The 19,491-nt window shown below is 33.0% G+C and overlaps 2 protein-coding genes across 5 annotated transcripts; both read right to left on the reverse strand.

Annotated features, from left to right (window-relative positions):
- Window positions 1-55: 55 nt before the first annotated feature.
- Window positions 56-3,559, reverse strand: LOC100796903 (scarecrow-like protein 14). Its single transcript, XM_003539035.5, has 2 exons — window positions 3,082-3,559; window positions 56-2,705 (listed from the first exon to the last, which is right to left on the reverse strand). The coding sequence occupies exon 2, from the start codon at window positions 2,662-2,664 to the stop codon at window positions 436-438; it is 2,229 nt and encodes a 742-aa protein (XP_003539083.1). The 5' UTR covers window positions 2,665-2,705; window positions 3,082-3,559; the 3' UTR covers window positions 56-435.
- Window positions 3,560-9,181: 5,622 nt separating this feature from the next.
- LOC100797436 (telomere repeat-binding protein 5) lies at window positions 9,182-14,415 on the reverse strand. 4 transcript variants are annotated; one of them, XM_014764040.3, is made up of 11 exons: window positions 14,148-14,415; window positions 13,604-13,684; window positions 13,068-13,241; window positions 12,137-12,953; window positions 11,816-12,025; window positions 11,629-11,709; window positions 11,452-11,531; window positions 11,032-11,270; window positions 10,508-10,831; window positions 10,250-10,313; window positions 9,182-9,632 (listed from the first exon to the last, which is right to left on the reverse strand). In XM_014764040.3, the coding sequence occupies exons 3-11, from the start codon at window positions 13,146-13,148 to the stop codon at window positions 9,456-9,458; spliced, it is 2,073 nt and encodes a 690-aa protein (XP_014619526.1). In that variant the 5' UTR covers window positions 13,149-13,241; window positions 13,604-13,684; window positions 14,148-14,415; the 3' UTR covers window positions 9,182-9,455. The 4 variants fall into 4 exon arrangements, with proteins under 4 accessions (XP_014619526.1, XP_040862662.1, XP_006590983.1 ...); XM_041006728.1 differs by having other exon boundaries at window positions 11,629-11,691; window positions 14,148-14,414; XM_006590920.4 differs by lacking the exon at window positions 13,604-13,684.
- Window positions 14,416-19,491: the final 5,076 nt, after the last annotated feature.

Genomic DNA, 19,491 nt, shown 5'->3' on the forward strand with positions numbered 1-19,491 from the left:
CTATTTTTTACAACGGCATGTGTAAGGAAATTGAAAAAGTAAAATTCCCTTTAACTAAATAATTAATTGAACAGAATAAAATATTAACTTAATATACAAACTTAGAAACCAGTTCAAATTTTAGACCTAAAATCTCACAATCTCAGGATTCTGCTGCTCATGAGTGCCTATCAGAAGAACTCAAGAAGGAATTGTTCAACATTGAAATATGTCATTCACATAGCACCAGTTATCAGTTATATTATACACACACTTATGACTTGACCAATTTAAAAATATTCTGAGAACTGAAATTGAACTATGCTATGTCATTACATTAGCAGGGATCAGCTTCTAGAATATGTCAACCACAAGAATTTTGGAAGTCCATGTCTCCCCTACAACTCATGAAACGCTTCTCCTAATTAACTACCTTGGGAAGAACATTGTCAAGGCCTATGCAGGCACCCAACAGGAGGAAGCATAAACTACTCGGCCCTTCCAACCTTGCAGCATGTAGTTGTCATCTTCAAGAAGCATGAAATCACTGTGGTACGCATCTTTCAACTTGCATCTTAATTTGTTAATGAGATGTTTATCCAAGGGCAATTGTTTAAATCCAGCTCTCATGTTCCTAACCTGCCATTGCTTGTATGTCTCAGGCCTCTCAACCCTCTCACAACCCTCACAAGCTACAATATTCATTACCTGCCGCCCAAAGAACTCTCTCTCAAACATCAACCTCATTGGATCTTCACAAGCAACATTGGTATCAAGCACATCAAACAAAGTAGAATAATGGAAAAGGGCCTCCCGGAACCGTGTCACAAAGAATGGAGCATTATAGCTCCCATTGACATTAGCATGTAAAAAGATAGCAGGATTTGCCTTCCTTATTAACTTTAAAACAGCATCCCGGGGACTATTCACCACAACTGTCTCATCAAGTAGATTTTGAAATCGAAACATAGCATTCGCAACAAGAAGTTCATTTTCCTTTATCTTCAAGTCCTCAATTTTGATAGTTTCCCATTTCTGTGCAATGGCATTGAACTCAAATGGAACATTAAAGCGATCACAATACCTTGTAAGTCGAAGCCCCGTCTCCTGGACTCTCTCTGCTGGCCTGAAACCAGGTTGTGGGAGCTCTATCCCTGTAATGCGCAGCTTGGGAGGCCCACCGGGTTGTTTTGATAGACGATAAATAAGAGCTGGCCACTGGAAGCCATAACGGATGCCAAAATCTATAATATGAAGAGTTTCAACTTCCTTGGCTAAATGCAAAATTGTATGGTTTGCAAAAATCATTGAAAGCTTCTTGAATGGACAGGCTGAAATATACATTTGGTAAGCTTTCACCATGTCTGCAGCAGAGGTTCTTTTGTGAGATAAAGCAGTATAAATCTGAGTTCCGGTGCCAACCAAGCGTGCTTCAAGGGCACTTGCAAAGCATTGGGCCAGCCTCTGAGTCCCATCCCCCAGTGGAGAAGCATGTTGCTTTATCTGCTTCAATAACTCATTAGCAGACATGCGATCATCAGAAGAAACAGCTTGTGCGCATAGAATCAACAATGTCCTCAGATCCACAATTTCCTTCTTGCTGCCTTGTTTCTTAACATGGCTCTTCCCACCACCAGACTTGTTTGTTTCTTCTAATTTACCCAAGGATGGCCCATTAGGAAGGTCTGCGTGACCAATACACGAAGGAGCTTGCTCATTTCTGCACCCTGTGCCCAGCAGGACCTTATCAAGCAATTCTGATATCTCACTGTCATCAATGTACACAGCTGACTGCTTGTTGCTTCTCCCATCTTGTAAATCTGCTTCTTCATCTTCCCGCTCATGATTCTTCCTTCCTCTTGACTCAGCAGAAATTTCATCTCTCTCTGTCTCCGCCTTAATTTTCACCTGCTGAGGGGGAACCATTCTAAAAGATGGGTTCTCCAAGTCAAAAACCAAAGGATTCCATTTAGGCAGGAACTTATTGGCTTCCTCCACACCCCTCTCAAATTGCAGTACAGACTCACTCTTGCTAAACAAGTTTGTTGAACCTGGATCCAAAAATCCAGCCACGGAACTTGCCAAGAATTGACTATTGGTTACAGCAAAGTTGCTTGTGGTATTCATTGAAGATTGGATCGAACTGGCCTGGAAAACAAAGTCAGCAGGAAAAGTGGTTTGCAGTATGGAAGGCTTATAGTCAGCAAGATCAACATTATTCCATTGCGACTCAAACGAGTTACTAGTGCTAGTTGTTGCACCACTGAAGCTACTCTCATCGGGGCTGTCCATGTTGTGATAGTTTTGGATGGAAGAAGAATGGTATGTCTCACCAATGACCTCATAGAATGATTTCTCAGCAGCTTGGAGAGCCAAGGTATCATGGAACATACACGGCTTTGCCTCCAAGTCCTCTTCCATAAGCATTTGGTTTATGTAGCGTAGGACAGTGGCAGAAAAATCAATCTCATCCAATGGATAGTCTTCATCAGTGGACGAGGAAAAGGGATTTTGAGCAGCATTTGGATCAGGCGAAATAAGAAACCGGTTATCCATGAATCCAAAATCAAAGGGTTTCATCATCCCATTAACAGGGTCAAAGGAGTGATCCTCTACATCGACAGTGTTGGGCACTTGGCTGGGTTTAACACCATTGATGAAATTGGACTTCAAATGAGGATCCATCAAGGTGACAAAATTCAATTCACCCCTTCTATCAATCAACACTGTGGATTAAAGAAATTAGTTTGTTAACCTTAACCCCATGAAATCAGAACCATACAATTGACATCATTTTGTAATTAGACATGAAAAGTGGAAGAGACAGAAGCGGTGAAACAAATAAAACTTTGAAAACAAGGATTTAATCATGTGCAAAGAATCAAAAAGTTATAATTGGTAGCATGTGTTAAGGAAGCTTGAGGGAACATTAGTAACCCTAGGAATGAGTGATTTGGAGGTAATTTATGTTAAACAGGTGAGTTTCCACAAGTGATGGACATAAGAAGGAAGAGAGGTAAGAAAAAGAGAAAGATGGTTTGTTAAGTAATAATAATGATGTGAAAAATAACAAATAAAAGAGAAGAGAGAGAGAGAAGCAACCTGTGAGTGTGAGTGAGAATTGGGAATATGTTTGCGTTGGTGGGCGAAGACAAGAGTCATAATAACTGAGACAGATTCATAGAATGTTGAGACCCAAAACAAAACCCCGTCTTCAAGCAAAAGCAGTTCCAACATGAGAGAGCTTGGCCTCTGCACCTTTGAAGGCTAAGGTGGCTGCTGCTGTTCTGCAACAGAAACTTCTTCCTTCCTACTGACGTGTACCATTGTCTTTAGTGACTGGTTCTTGTTTTAAAATACGTCTACAAGTGTATGATGTTATTACCAACACATTTCATTTTTTCTTTTCACAAAGTTAACCTGAATTAATACCTTTTTACAATACTATTGATGTAATTCTCTCTTTTGATTCTCTTTCTTAATTTGTCGATAAATAGTATTATTTATCATTTATTGCAACAAAGTAATACTTAAGCTATACTACTTACTAATATATTAGTCCACGGCACACATGTTCCTCAATTTGGACTTAATGCTTTCATTGCTTCTGTACTCTTAACTACTCAGCTAGTTTATTAGCAACCCATTTAAGTTGTCACAAACAGAGAGTAAAAGGATTCAAACACAACATCATCAAAGCGTAGGTGTAGAAAAAAATACAATGAAATGAAATACGTTTAACCAATCGTCGTTCATCTTCAACAAGTTGTTAACAATCATTTTCAAACGGTAGCCAAAAACAAACCGCCACCATTCGTCAACATGTCGCATCGTTAGCTACTGCCAATGCAAAGGACAAGAAGGAGAAGAATAAGAAACGACAACGCGTACAAAACACTCAAAAAAGAAAAAATCCCATTGACAAACTATTACTTTGACCTACTTTGACCTAGCTAAAATGCGTGAAACTCACATTTGTTACGTGAATTTGTCATGTCATTGATGAATGATGATGAAGTACCACCTCACCATCAATATTAAAGGAAATAACGCATACTTAATAGTTGAATTAATTTATTATAACATTTGTATATTTATGTACTAAATTAATTATTTTTAAAAATATAAAAATTAAATTGTCAGCTGATACATAATTCATAAACTAAATTGTCAGCAAAAATAAGGACTAAATAGATTATTTACCTTAATTTTTTTGTTTATATTAAAAAATAAAAAGTGTTGCTGCTGCATCCTGCAGGTTGATTCGGTAAAACATATTGTTTCATCAAAGTGGTAATTTAACCCGATACAGTACTATTCATTTAAAATGTAAATTTAAAAGTCACATGGGTATAGCTGATATTTTAAAATATGAGAGTCACTATTGTTCTTTTAAATTATCATATTTTTTTAAATACTACATTTTACTTTTTTAAAAATGTGTCATTTTAATTGTGTGACTATATAGCCCTCGAACCCGGGTGATCAAGTAAAATCATTCTTAATAATTTGAAAATTCTAATCTTTGACATAACAAATAAAATTCACTTCAAATCACAATTCATACAGCCTAGCCTACCATTGTTTGATGTAATAATCATATTTTTCTCTTATACATACATAGTTACTCATTCACAATAATAATAATAATTTATATTATTAATAAATGAAATATGTCCACAAGTTTTAGATAATTTCATCATTTATTAATTTTTAAACTTTCACCACTTTCACTTAGGGATGGAAATGAGTCGAGCCGTTAGTTAAGGGTCTTCGGCTCGACCTATTTAAGGCTCGGCTCGACATGACTTGTTTACTATAAAGGTCAAGTTCAAGCTTTTTAAAAAGTTTTTTTAAATAAAAAAGTCAAAGTCAAACTATAAAAAAAGTTTGTTAAGTTTGACAAGTCGGTTTGTTTAAATAATAATAATAATAGTTATGAATGACAGGATGAAATGACATGAAGTGCGTAGAGAGTTTACTTACAGGTGGAGTATTCTCAAAAAGAAAAAGACTTAAGTTAAAAGGATAATGCAACTAGATTAATACTTCCAAAGAAAAGAATATTTTGTAAAGATATTTTTCAGACAATTTAAATATTTTTATTTGGTTATATTAGTATAAATCATCGCTAATTCATATATTTTTTAATATTATGCTCTCTTTTTTTCATTTTCTTTTGATATACTTTGTGTTTTAAGAACTTGAATTCAATATGATTTTATTTATCAATTATTTTTGGATTTGTACATTACTTATACGAAATTTTATAAGTTTCTTTTTTTAGTTAGTATTTCACTAGGTTTTAAAATAATTAATTGGTCAAAAGACGTCTTTAAACATGCTTTTAAATAAGTTCGTAGGCCAAGTCAGACTGTTATGTATGTAAGCGGAGCCTCTAAAAAAATCTATGACTGAGCCAAATTCAAATCTTCCATATTCAACTCAAATTGAGTTCAAACCTAGTAAAATTTGACTTTGCTCATTTCGAGAGTCGGTCTCCCCTAATAACTATCCATTACTCATGTTATCAGTTATTTTATTTTAACTTCTAATTTCTTTTTCTTTTTCTTTTTTATTTTTATTTAAAAATATATAAAGAGGAACGGTCCCCCTAATAATAATAATAAATCCCTTCTTCTTGTTGCGAACTTAAATTACTAGTTTCTTATAATGGGACCAGCTTTGTGAATTACAGAATCGAACCAGCAGCTATCGCGTGACATTGGTGAGATACTAAATTTGACCCGCGAAGCTTCTTAATTAATTCAAATTATTTCTTGTACAGTTGCACCAAGGTTGGTGGTAATACGATGATAAAGACAAATATTTTTTCAGGTTCTGAAATAATATGGTCCACTTTGACGTTGTGGACAATCTGAATAAGCTAAGCGACAAAGAAAATAAAAATTCCAAAGGTTTATACCTAAATTGCGAGACCCTTATTGCAGGCAATGGTGACTTAAAAATTATGATTCTTAATGGTTCGTTACTTCGTTCGAGTACCTACGAAGTTTAGATCTGAATCTAATCATATTTTGAACTATATTCCAGTTTCCAACAATCTCCTAGTTTTCATAGCGATGAGGAAAACCTTCTCCAATCCATTGAATTTTAAACTTGATATCAATCCTCGTAATGTTGTAGGCCCCATATATATTTTCAAGTATTATATATATATATATAGCTGTTCATGATCCAAGCCAACATGCTGATTTATATTCATTAATTAATAGTATTTGATATTAATTTCAGCAATTGATCACTGACCATTAGGATAGAAATGAATTGAACTAAATCATATCTTATTTAAGTTTGATCTATTATGATCTGTTATTATCATCTGTTATATAAGTTTGACTTGACCTACCAACTTTTAAGAGGCCCATTTTATATTATCTATTAGTAAAAAAACTACATCAACAAATCCAGTTAGTACCATAACCCTGTAACATCATAAATATAACACCGTAACAGCAAAAAAATATAACATTACTCATAATCCAAATACATCATAACCCCAACCAAAACGTGTCTAACGGGGATGAAACGTGGAATGAGAAACCCAACTTGAATGAAGCGTGAACACTAGCTGCACAGAGGAAGAGGAATTAAGGGATTCTAATTCTATTTAGTCTCTTTTAGATTTTTAGTGAGTCAGATTAGGGAATAGGGAATGAGAAAAAGTTATAGACTAATCATTTAAATAATTTTATGTTTTCATTTAATCGTAATTCATTATGTATGATAAAATTATTGATTTTTGTGATAATTATTTAAAATTTATATCAATAATTATTTATAATTAAATAATAATATAAAACTATCTTACACAATCAATACATACCATTAAACTCAGACAATTAGGATGTGTAAAAAAAAGAATTAGTAATAACTATCGGATTAGAAGTAACATAAAAAATGAGTTATTTTGTAATTTAAATAAATTATTTATAATATAATATATCATATTAAAAATATTATTGTTAAATGGGTGAGTTCATTAAATTTAATAGACTTTTTTTAAGATCTATAACCTAGTCTATTTAATTAAAAAAAACAAAAAAAAAACTTGAATTAGACATTTTTATTAAATAAATCGACCGAATCAAATCTTAAATGAATACAAGCAACTCGACGTATTCTCACCCTTGTCATGCATGACAATGATCATTAGCAATAGCTAGCTAGATGGGTGTAGCATTGGTCATGTGGATCCCTTCAGCAAATAATTCCTCCTCGTGGCGGTGTTGCTACTCCTCAGTAGCTCCAAGCGGTGGAATTAATGCGAGATAGATACTTACAAAAGTATTTCAATGCTTAAGTTAAGGTTTATATCGGTAGGTAATTAAGAAGAAAAATCATAATAATTAAATGAGTTACGAACGTCTTATTTATATGATTCAAGTGAAGGTGGGTTACATGTACATTGACTTTAATTGAGCCACTTTCTCTCAACCACCTCTCACAAAGTGTAAGTCTCAAATAAGAGATTCATTAAATTAAGTATAGAATATTTGAGATCCGACCCTATATAAGATATTAAGATGCATCCCTTTGTAGTTTTTTTTTTTTTTTTTTGATTGCTGCATAAGTGCATGCCTTTGTAGTTAAGTTTCATTTAATTTTTTTCCTGTACTTATGGAATTAGCCGCCACTAAACAAAAAAACATTACTGCTGCATGCCTTTGTAGTTAATTTAACGAAGGTACTTCTTGCTTCATCCCCAATTGTTTTTTTAAAATACTTCATGAAAGAGCAGTAAAAAAATTATACAAATGTATAAATATTATCATCAAAATTTTATTATATTCCTCACTGAGGTGGGCCTGACAAGCCCATCCTTCGTTTTGTTTTTTTTTTTTAATTGAATATGACATTAGGAATGAGGATTACTTTAAAATGGAATATTCCATAGCTAAAAAATTTGGAATATGTTGAAATTCTATAAGCCACTCATTGAATTAATGGATATTAACTGCCTCAGTCACAATCTTCACCATTGCTCAATACAACTATTCCTTGTCAATGTTAGGGAAAACGATAGCTGCATTCATTTATAAAGAGATAACAGAGAGATGGATATAAGATAGATTGCTCTTTTCTATTTTCTAGAATAGATTTTTGTGTGCACCTTTGACTAGAAATTAAAAAATGTTGATAGGTAAACCAACAATATCTAATATTGCAATGACATGTTTCTCCATTATTGCAATCTAACATTAATTCTCTTCATGAACTTTATCGTAAATATCCCGTCAAAGGATCCTCTTTTTTAAAGAGATATTCGAAAAAAAAAAGGTTACCTATCAGATCTGATTTAATTATGTAGCCATAAAAATAAATAAATATGGCAAACATGTACAAGAATCTTGTTTGTGTGATAAAAATACCTCTTGTTTGATAGTACTTTAGCAGTGAAAGAAAAAAAAAGGAATTGGGGATGAATCATGAAGTATACCTTCCTTGTTTGATAATTGATATTGCTTTAGCAGTGGAAATAAGTGACTTGGATGGATAATATTTGTGTGGATGTATAGTTTTCTGATTGTCTTCCTTTCGAAAGAAAAGGAAACTTAAAAAAAAAAAAAAAAACAACAAAGTAACTTTGTATGTTTGAATGAATTAGATTTTTCCAAATTAAAATACATACGATGATGATTTAGTGCATGTCTGAATGTCAATTGAAGGAGTTCAAAAGTATTTCCATTCCTGAACTGACAAATTCATCTTTTTCTTTTTTCATTTTGTGTTTAGAATTCAAGAATGTGTATTGGAATTCTAAAAATATTTTTTCAACTTTTATCCAAATATAGCCTTTAACCTCAAAAAAAATTTAATTCATTTCATCTTTTCATTTTTTTTCCTTATAAAATATTTGTTGAAAATTCACACGAATTTGTACTTTATAATAATAATTTCGTACCTTTTATCCAAATTCAAAATTCTAGAAAGAATTCGGTTATGCCATCAAAATATTTACAAGTACAAATTTGTATGATTGAATTTTCCGATAAACTTCAGTTGCTTTCCAAAACAGGTCCACGTTAATTGGCTGTGTACAACTTCATCGTCTTCCATTGGTGACAAATATCCTCAGAAATTAAATAGGTCAGTTGTAAATGTGAATTTCAACTATCAAGCAATAAAAAACCATAACAATTTTATACAGAACAATTTCAAATATTTACAAGCAAAAGAATTGTGTTAGCGAGCACTTTATTACATCAATCAATTTACAAGAAGCAGCAGCCTCTCCACACAGGGAAGCATCCACATCATGAGCAAAGATAATTTTTACATTTTGCATGTCATCATCACTTTTTACATGGTTGATAAACAGAGAGGCTTCATAAATGTTTTATTGAAAGCAAAAAAGGAAAAGACACTAATAACAAAAGTCAGAAACCAAGGCACCCTCATCATCCACATGGCCACTTGCTGCTGACAACCCCTGACCCTGGCCCTTATTATTATTAAAAGGAGAAGACAGTTTCAGTTTCTGGATGGTGCTTGTGCTGTGACTTAGTCTGTTGCTGGGACCAATATGCGTGGGCCACTAGAACCCTGTCCAAAAGTTCTTGGGGAACAGGTTCACCCCTCCTTTGCTGAGGGGATATTCTTGCCGTGTGCACCAGTGTTTTCCATTTATCCTGTGCACAACCCCAAAAATCAAATCACATGTAAAACATTTCTCTGCCGTGTGATTGTGAGTTAGGTAAGGAGACCAAAATTATGATCATCTAAGTGGTCCTCCTCTTTTCTTTTAGATTCTATCACTATCTTGCAAACTTGCAGTAGATTTTACAGAAAAGAAGAAACAGCAGGATAACTATGTTTTGGTTTGAAAAGGGTTTTGGACATTATAGTTTGTACTCATTTAGGTTTTGATTTCTATGATTCACTTTTTTTGAATATCAATGGGGCTATATTTTCATTTTTGTGTGTCTTGCTCCCTAATAAATGGAAACTATAGGGGACTAGTACTTCATCAAAATAAAGATCAATATGGGGATTGATTGATTAGGGACCAAAATCTGAATGGGTAGAAATTATAGGGACCAAAATATTATTTAAAACCTTAAGCTTTTATACATAAAATTCTATTTTCATTTTTGTAAAAGATTAGACATGCTAACCGAAAAGACCGAAAGAGCATCCTAGGCAAGCAAGTAATATCTGGTTACCATAGTTGAAGAGTCATTTAAGCATAACATATAAAGTAAAATATATTGCCGTTGCCTTGCACAAGGGTCACAAAGGTTTTTACCTTCAAATCCACATATGTCCGATGATTTGCATTATCAAAAGCACAAAGCTTAACATCACGCCACCTGATTTTATTTTTTAAGAAAATAAAAACAAGATGTAAAGGGATTGTTAGAGGGAATCTCTCCCGGCATCTACTCATTGAAAAAACAGCAGACAGACAATTATCTACCACCCACATACTAGCAACAAGATAGAGTACACACACAACCCATTAAATATAATTGTCAAGCCAAACCAAGTCTAATGTAAATCTTACCTTCCAGTTCCTAGTTTTTCAACTGCTTGAACCAGTGCTTCTACTTCATCTACAGAAAAAGGCCTGCGTATTCGACGCTGGACGATCTCAGATCGCTTTGGCTTCTGGTGTACAGGTACCATAGCTAGTTCCTCATCCATTTCAGGAACAGTAACCAGTTCTTTGGAATCTTTCATATTTTTGTCAACAGACACATTGACAGGAGAAGGTGCTGAATCATGGTCACTTTCAAAATGTCTACCTAAACTGGTTACTTGATGCTCAGGTAACATGTCAGAGTTGCCTTGAATCCTCTGATGAATTACAGCTGGACTGGAGGGATACCTGAATAATGATTTTTAGATACAAAAGTTAAATAAATAAATAATATTTTATGAGATATAAATCTGAAATAATTTATACAAAAATATGCCAATGATGATAGAAACAGGAATGATTAAGCCTGTTCAAGTACAAAGAAACAGCAACACTAACTGACAACCCCAGTTCCTACCATCTAGCTTCATTTGGAGGTTAAGCATTACCTTATTACAGGCTCAGTTATGTCAGCTTTAGGACGAGGAGAATGTGAAGCACATACAATCGGTAGGCTTTGTGAAGAATTAGGCTCCAGGGTGAAACCCAAAGCATCCAACTCGTTATGATGAGAAATTCCAGTTTGAAGTAGAGTTTTACTGTCATCCTTAACTTGTTTTCCCTGGAGAAAAACACCAATGTGCAATTCACCTCCAAGCACAGCAGTCACTGCATCCATCACTGTCCTCTGCAGACCAAAATGTTGTAAAAAATACAGCCCAACTGAACTTGAGTAGAAGATACATGCAAATGCAATGGATTATTGAAATGTAAATGCAACTTATAAATTACACAAATGACATTCCTCGTGAACATCTAAAAATAGTAAGAAGATGGTATGTGAATGGCAAAATATAAAACTATTATACCTTCAAGGACCCAATTGTTGCAGTTTCTGGAACCTCTATAAAAAGCTCTGGCACTCTAAATGACTTGATCCTAAGATTCACTGGTTAAAAGAAAGACATTTACATGTAAGAACCCCTTTGAAGATATCGATCAAGTCAAAGAATACATAAAGAATTGCTCCCTCAATCTTCTCATACCATGAGAACCTATGCTTCGTAACGTCTGATGTTGGCATGCTTCCAAAGATGACATTCCAGGGTCTGCATGAAAGATTTGGACTTTATTTAACAAAAAGATTCCAGAGATCCGTAAGTTCAGAGGTTAAACAAAAATCAAACTGAAACAAAGGAAGCCGTATAAGAAGGAAGCCATATGGAAGGATACCTTTGTGCATCCCAGGTGGTGAATCACATCCATCCTGATTCATACAATTCTCAGGTGAATAATAAATGCCACCTCTCCTGATCAATCCATTAGAGTTTGCAACAGAGCGATAATTAAAAAGCTTCCTCTTTTTGAAAGGAATATTCATCTGAGAACTTTGGTGTTTATTGCAGTTCCTCTTGCTGAGGTAAGTTCGCTTCCAATCTCCATCTAAAATTACCATGTTTCCAATTTTAAAATATCAGTGAACAAGCTAAGCATGAGGGTTAAAGAAATAAGACTACGAGAGGGCCAGTAATCTCATCATAAGAATAGACTCACCATTGTTAGAAAGTGCATAATTCTTTGTTTTTTCAGCAACTTTCTGAAAGTTAGAAGCCATTCTTTTACCTATACAAGTCTTTGGCCTAAAGGACTTGGTTTCAGTATTTATAGGGTGAGTACACCCAGAAGAGTTTTCATCATCATCTCTACTAACTACTGGTACATTGTCACGACTTTTGGACAACAAGCTACAGGGAATCCTATCATTATACCCAGACAATTTGGCATTGCCACCTAAACTGATCAATGCAGGAGGATTTACATCCAAAGGGTCCTCAAAATTACACATGTCAATCCCACTACCAATTGGCACCTTCTCAAATTTATGCAACTCATCCTTTCCTTTACTGGTATCGCCATCTAACTTGAAATCACTATCCTTTGGATAATCAGAAAAATCTAAATTAACTTTGCTAGTAACATTTTCCACTTTGAAATGGCTATTGCTATCCACCATTTTCTCTGCAATGAACCTCTCTAAGCAACTAGAACTTGTCACTATAGAAGCAATCCCTACATCACCATCAATTGCAAGATGTGTGAATTCTTTCAAACCGCAATTTTTTTTGTTTGTTTGTGAAGAAAGACGAGAGAAACCACTGTTGTCACAACTTCCTTCATCAGAAATCTCAGATTTGGATGGTTTATTTGCATCTTGGCACTCTTTGACAAATCCACACTGATCCTTTTCTAATGATGTATCACTAGACATGGTTGGATTCTCTCTCTCTTGCAATAGTTTACCAGCTACGGTGGCCAATAAGTCAAATGCACACTTTTGATTGTCTTCTGCTCTTCGAAATTTAGCCCTCCTCTAGGAAACATTTTAACAAAATAATTATACAAATTGTTTTCATGAAATCTCTAAGCAAATTGATAGTAATTAATAACCAGCCACACATGAGAAGCAGAACATATTGATATTTACCCTAGTTGATCGGGAAGCTCGCGGCATGGCCGGAGCCTGATAGCCATTAAATCCGTACTCTAACCTTTTCTGCAATACCATATCTTAGGAACCATGCCAAAATAGATGGATCAAACACAAAAAACCAGCAATCCAAGACCCGTGATCAGATAAATGAGCACTCAATTTGAAAGCCTGAGAGTAAACAACCAAAGTAAAAGCTCAGATACATTACAGCGTACCCGTACAAATAAATATTAAGTATTTTACAATGTTTTACAATTTACATTACTGAATTTCGTTTAAAATGACAAAGTAAGCATCTTAGAGAAAGACTAAAATTTGCATAATCCCACCCTTCCCTTACAGCAATTGGGTTCACCTGGTAGGGCATCTAAAAAAAAACCTTAAAAGACCTTAGCCATAAAAAAAACAATAAAAAAAAGTGCATGTTTTCATCCCTATGATTTCAAGCATTTTTGTAGATATCAATATTTATAAAGAAAGCAAGTGCATTTTTGCAGTATCAGAACCAGATTCGGTAGAAACACCATTACTTGCAACGCAATCTTTGAGAGTTGAAAATTACTCCAACCATATCCTTAAGCCTCTTAATTCAGAGGAAGCTAATTGAGTAACTTCCACCGGATCCAGGCACGTTGATGACAAAGGCGACGAGAAAATCACGTTCAGAACACAGGATTACACAACGAAAACAGATTCAGATTCAGATAGGAAACTTTACAAAACAATTCAGAAAAAAAAAAAAAAAACCCTCATAACCGAGATTTGAGAACGTTCATGAGAAAAGTAAACAAAATTCAAACGTAAATCATAGAAGGGGTCTATGAAACAACGGAAGAAGACCGATCTCAGAAAATAACCAAAAGCAAAATTACCCGACAAAATCCAAATCCAAATCCCAAAGACAATCGAAGACCCAACTGAAGAAAAAAAAAAGTAAACGGAAAATTCTGAAGTCGCAAAATAACCGTACGACACAATCTCCAATATTTTTAATTTTTTATCCGGTAGCAATCAAAATCACAGTCATAGAAAAAATAAAAACTTTACATGCGTTGTCGGAAAAAAAATCCTCACCTGCTGTTCAGAGGTCGCGATTTTAACCAGACGAAGCGAAATTCCGGCGAATGTAAGATCGGCGAATTGTCGGAGAATCCGAAGTGAACTAACAAAAAAAAAAAAAAAAACTAGTTTTCCATGACAGAAACAATTTCTCTCATTTTGCTCGAAATTTCGGTTTGTTTTTTTCTCTTAGGAAAATGAATTGAAGAGAAAAGGAAAACAATTTGTTGCTTTGAATCTCCAAAACCCTCTGAGAAACTACCCATAACCCATCCTTTGCTTAAACCCCAACGCATTATATGACCACCACCCCTGCCCACCGGTCCTACCGGTTATTACACTTGAGTTCACCGGATATAGCAGGTTCAAAGTGAAAAACGTTGGGTAAGTACTAAGTAGGTAACTGCAAAATTCGTTTATTTATTTATTTTCATTTTATTTTCCGTTCTATGGCCATTTTTTTTTATTTATTTTGAATTTGATTTCTATAATAATAATATGGGGTATTTTAGGTGGCATCATGACATCGAGCCAAAGCCGGTGGGGGTGGGTGGGGGAAGCGTCAATGCGTGATGCTTTTAGATTTTAGTCATGTATTACCACCTGGTTTTATGAGTTAAGGATAATATTTGTATGCACCAAAAAAAAAAAAATACTGTACTTGTATTATAATTCATAAAAGTTTTTTTTTCTTGATTTAAAAATTATGAGTATTTTATTGCATCAGAAATTAATTTCGTTTGTGATGTAACACTATTATTGATTTTAAAAAAAAAATTAAACACAAATTTTTATACTAAATAAATTGTTGTCACACTTTATAATATATTTCTAAATGAAAAATTTTCAATATTTACTAGTTTAAATTTTACAACTTTTTTCGAGGTTACTAGATCTATCAAAGAGTAAACATTTTCAAGTGTTTTCTTTTCATAAAGTAAATGAAGTATAAAAATATATAGATATATAATTACTACTAATGTACCGGTTTGCTCCTGCAATCCAACTTTTCTAAACTTTTATGTAACACAAAAATATAATTACTACTGAATAGAGAGAATGAGTTTAGTATCGAGAAACATGATAGAACCCTACTTATAAATGAAGGAGAGACTTGCTAATTTAATCATCACCATATTCATAAATAACTACTTTTAACTATTATAGTTATCTCCTATATATAAATGTATAATCTATATCTCCCACGTTTAAACTAGTTTTCTGCATGATAAAATATTGAAAGCAAAACTTAATTGTTTGTTTAATTAAGTGGTTGAATAAGCAACTGTATGAAGTGTAGTTTGTTTATAATTAGAGTCTTAGAGATCCGGTTATGTGCATTTTCAAGTATATGTAAAATCATTATTGCTTGTACTTAATTCACTGCTAAAAAAACTAATCTAAACTTAATAGATAGGAATCTGTGTGATGATTGTAGATGACATGCAATCCAATTCAACGGCAAAGCCTATAGCATACGTGTGGTGAAGCATTGTTACTTTAATTTATAATCGCCACTCATTATCACGTATCATTGTCAATTTGGCGTTTACAAAAATTTCAAGACCAATGAGAGGGAATTGTTCAACATAACGGCGTTTGGGGAATCTCCTTCAATACGTCATTACAGTGTAATCCTCCGTTTATTTTGTTACTATCATCTACTATATACGCAGAAAATTATCGCAATAGCCTCCTTTATTTACTGATATACACAGAAAATTATCTCAATAGTCTCATTTATTTACTAACAGCTGCTTAAGATGGGTTAATTTAGTCTTATCAGAGAAAATTGCTAATTACACCCATCTTTTTGATAAACACACCCCAATTTTTCTTTTTAAATCTTAAATATCCATTATATTCTTTCTTTCATCTCTCACGCTCCCTCTCTAGCGCGTAGGCAACAATGGTAGTCAGAAAAATTGAATATAATGCGGCATGTGGACATGTGTCGGTCTCAAGAGAGAAGGACTTGGGTTTATCCTTACACGTGGCGGTGTGAGAGTGGTTGAACCACGTCCTTTGTTTCATTTTAGCCAAAAGTGCTTCATGTAATCCAATCCTCTAGTTATTTAATGTAGAGATAATGTGACGTCATTTTCAAATGGACACACTTGTTTGGGAATGCGTCTCTTTGATTTTATCCACAGTTTAAAAAGTCATACACTCCGCCTCCGTTACTATTTATCACACTTCAATTTCAAATAATCTTTTTTATATTAAAATAAATCCTAATTAAAAAAGAGAATGAATACATTAATAAATAGTTTTAAAAAATAATAAATATCAATCACAAAGATAATTTTAAAAAGAGAGAAATATTAATGAAAAAAATAAATTTATAATTATCAATTAAATTAATTATTTCGATGTAATAAATATTTTGGTGTTATAGATAAGAATGGAAATGATATATTTTAGAACATTATTACCCACTTTCATTTTAAGTGTTGATTTTTTTATTAAAAAAATGTAGTACGTACTATTGTAAACATTTTCAAAAAAAAAAAATTGTGAAAATACTAAACTTAATTACATAGAATCAAAATAAAAAAATTTTACGAAAATATAACAAGTTGTTTTTTAATGAAAAAATATGCATACATATAAAGTATTTATTCAACTTAGATGATATTAACTATATCTTTTATATTTAATACACTTTTACTTGTATATATTCCTTGCATATATCATTTTACGCATTTATTCAAAGAAATAGTATCAGAACTCTTTTTATTAAAGACATTTTAAAGTAAGTAAAGCTATGTATAATTTATTTCGCATTATGATCTTTACTTTCTAAAATTTAAATCTAGAAATAAATTTTACTTACGTATTTAAAGACAGACTTACTGACTCACAGGAGTTTTTTATATATAAAAGAATGGGATGGTCAAATGATCATTAGAAGGATTTAATAAAAATGTTTATATAAATCAGCGCACAAGTGGGAGATAGTTTGATCTGTTACATAAGAGTTAGTTCAGTTCATTCACAAACCACAAACCAAAGAAACTAAATTTTGATCATCACTTTGGAGAAAGTTAGTTCAACCAAACAGGCAACCTTGGAACGTAAAACATGTTGCCGTCTTACAATATAACACAATCAGTTATTCTTAGTCAATTACACATTAAATGTGTGCATCAGAATTCATTTTGTGATAACTTTGTAGTCGTCGCTATGTAGCTATATACAACTCTCTATTAAGTTTTGATAAGTTTTAAGTGGCATTGTTTATTTCCAAAATATATATATTATACTTTATTTTATTTTTTTTTCAACCAATTCTAAATATATAAAATTATTACAAACATTATCTTGGACTTTAAAACTGTGTTACAAAAAAACAGGGAAAAAACTGAAAAGCATTTGTCCTTTACCAATTCAATTTGGTTGGGAAAGGGCTGTGGCACGTGATTAGGAGGAAATGCAAGCTGGCCCACGAAAGAGATAGCGTGTTAGGCCACTTCGTATTAATTTGAAGGCAAAGGAATCCATATTCCTTCCCCAAGAAAGCTGGAATAGCTTTTTGTATTTTTTTATTTTATTTTATTATATTATTAATATGAAATACTCATAGATTTATGGATCTCTAATTGGGTTCTCTCCTCTCAATTATTTTTTCACAAGACTTAAACCACTTAAATATGAGATGTTACTTCATTATTACCTTTTGTCTTATTTAAAAATGATGTCATGGTTAGATAAAAAAATATTTAAAAATAAAATAAAGAATATGCCATGGTGGAATCATTAGATACAGATCTGGGTTCAGCTCACGGCAAATGTTATCAACCCCCGTGAATTTTGGATCCAAATAATTCATCCCCTAGAGGCTAGAGAAAACAAGCAATAAAGATTAAAGAAAACTTATTGAATAAAATCTGAAGCTGATTGTAAACACTAATTAATATTAAGAGAATACATAAAAGTCAAGACCATTTCATCATATATTGCATGAAAAAATTGCTGTCATTACATATTCGTATACAACCCAATCCTCTTCAAAATTCTTACCTTTGTTGGATTCTCCGCACCACTTAGAAATATATATTTTATGTAATACCATATTCCGATAATAAATACCGAGACAGGTAAGAATGGCAGTTCAATATAAATTTTATTAATTTCAAAGAAGTCACGAAAAATAAATACACCAACCTAGGACCTAGGTCAATCAAAAGTGTGACTGTGACCTATGAACTGACATTAAGCTGGAGTAAAATCAGGTGAGCTAGAGAAAGGAAAAAAATTCTACATAATAATATGATGGGAAGGAGTTTGGAAATGGGAGCTAGGCATCAAGTGTAGAGTTGGAGGGAGATTGAAGGTCACGTAACTTGAATATAATTTACTTGACGTAGAAGTCACATTCAGATCTCAATCACATATATCCAATGGGAAAAAAAGGAGAAAGAAGAAAAGTTGAGAATGAAGTGGTTAGTAATAGTAGTATACAAAATACAAGTGCCTTGAAGTTCAGGGGAGTGCACCCTTTTGGGATCATGTTATGTACAAGTACAACCTACCATTCAAATCAGACAAGGTAATGGTGTCAGGAAAGGAAAAAGGTGGGGACCGATTGAACAAACACATTGTTACAAATTCATGTGATTAATTAATTTATGATCTTAAAAGATGCTCTTAATGTAGGGTTGAAAATATTGCATTTATTTAGTCAAACCAATCAAGGGTTATGATCCATCGTAGTAATTTAAGTTGATGTTAGTTGCACTCAGCTACTGATAAAGGTAATTAAGAAGTGGGAGGTGGATTATTTACCTTATATAACCAGAAAAGAAAAGGCTGACATTAAAGAGTTATAATATCTGTAATCTGTACATTTTTTTATAATTCATTATTTTATCTCTTTCTCACATCCATCTTATGACATATTTATCTTTATTGTTTTCCTATTTCTCACTAATTTCTAAAAAAATACAAAATTAATTTACAATTATAAATTCTCAAACCTAAAAACAAGAAAGGGCACTTCCACTCTTGATCTGAACCTAACCTGAAAACAGGTCGGTGATTTATTTATTTATAGCTATCAGATTTGCGCAGAGTGGATTGTGCCTTGTTTGCTAAAAGTTAAACAAACATGGCAAGAAAAGTGAAAACTAAGGACAGAGGGGAGGAGGTATTGGTTTATATTTGGGGTGTGAATATATGTATATTAAATTTTTTCTGTTACAATAAAGCCTAAACCTTTAAATTAACGTAAAGAAATTACCTTCAATTTTCCCATTTTTTCCCCCTAAGGTGCAATTTTTCAAAGGATAACTACACATTCCCATGGTCGTCTAACTCAATTGTTAAGAATGTCCCTAAGTTATTATAAACTTTTTGA

The sequence above is a fragment of the Glycine max genome, chromosome 11 (assembly GCF_000004515.6).
Source record: "Glycine max cultivar Williams 82 chromosome 11, Glycine_max_v4.0, whole genome shotgun sequence".
Taxonomy (NCBI): Eukaryota; Viridiplantae; Streptophyta; class Magnoliopsida; order Fabales; family Fabaceae; genus Glycine; species Glycine max.